Source organism: Aplysia californica, unplaced genomic scaffold (genome assembly GCF_000002075.1).
Source record: "Aplysia californica isolate F4 #8 unplaced genomic scaffold, AplCal3.0 scaffold00396, whole genome shotgun sequence".
NCBI classification, from domain to species: domain Eukaryota; kingdom Metazoa; phylum Mollusca; class Gastropoda; order Aplysiida; family Aplysiidae; genus Aplysia; species Aplysia californica.
In genome coordinates, this window is record NW_004797666.1 from 564,299 (window position 1) to 565,454 (window position 1,156).

The following is a 1,156-nucleotide window of genomic DNA, read 5'->3' on the forward strand; positions in this document are numbered from 1 at the left end:
GGGGGGTTATATTTTGTAAATAACATATTTATATTTTCTTTTTTCATGGATTGAACTGGAAAGCAAATGCATAGAAATGTAAATATTGCAGTTTCAAAGGACACTCAAACTTTGGACATCACCAAACTTTGGCGGCCGTTTGTTCTCTAATTTTACCTCTGACATCAAACGATGCCAACCCCCTTTTGTCGCCAATATCTCGACTTCTGTTCAACTTCTGTTTCAGAAACACAGCAGGTGTATTGTTTCACCAAAAGCAAGACAAATGAACAAGATTTAAGAGGGTATAAATAAATCCCTATTATGCCCCCCCCCAAAAAAAATAAATTAAATTAAATTGACGAGCGCCTGATTTCACGGCGCCGTGACGCGCGCGAGAGACCCTAAAGGTAGTGATGGGCAAAATCCGGATAACCTATAATCCGGATAACCGCATAATTCTGAAATAAACATTATCCGAATTTAGACTTAAACTCTCTTTCCTTACCCGTTTGCAGAAGTCTTAGTGGTTGCATACTTGTTGATGAGGTTCTAACTCATTTGCTGAAGCAGTTCATAACACATATAATTGCCGAAGAGATGCACTGGCACATTATCCGGATTTTGCCAAAGCGACTCATTGCCCAGCCCTACCTAAAGGGGGGACATTTCTCGTTCAAGCATTGTAGAATTGTAAATGGGCTGACTCATGTCACGCTCATAACTGTGCCTGATCTACAACAGGGAACTGCTGCTTTTTCTTTCCTGATCCTCTCTATTGTTAGTTCCCTCTACTTCTTTTGTATGTTTGTCACTCTCTTGTGACCTGCTATTTTGGGGTGCCTTGAGAGTCGAAGCAGACCTTGTGCTGTTGAAGCTAGAGAGGTGAGCAGTCTAAGTCTGATTCCCTGTAAAGACTTCTCTGTTGACACCCGCCCCTTGGCGCTCATATGACCTTATGCAGTTACGAGCGTAGTAAAACCCTCTACTATAAAAAAAACAACAACACCACTCACCGCCCAGGACAAGGAGTACATGAGGACAGCTGCTTTGGTCGCCGAGTACACAGGGCCGCATGGGTTTGGGTTAATACCTGGGACGAACAAACGTTGTACTTATTAATTATTTAAAACAATTTTTATTTTTTTCTTGTATAAGTTTTTATTATTAGACTCTA

The 1,156-nt window shown here is 41.1% G+C and overlaps 1 protein-coding gene across 1 annotated transcript in view; it reads right to left on the reverse strand.

Annotated features, from left to right (window-relative positions):
• The window catches only part of LOC101863454 (15-hydroxyprostaglandin dehydrogenase [NAD(+)]), a gene marked incomplete in the record, with an annotated part of 33,110 nt that overhangs the window by 5,974 nt on the left and 25,980 nt on the right, over positions 1–1,156 (reverse strand). Inside the window, 1 exon segment of the mRNA XM_005103914.3 lies at positions 996–1,072. Within this exon segment, the coding sequence (XP_005103971.2) occupies positions 996–1,072 (77 nt within the window).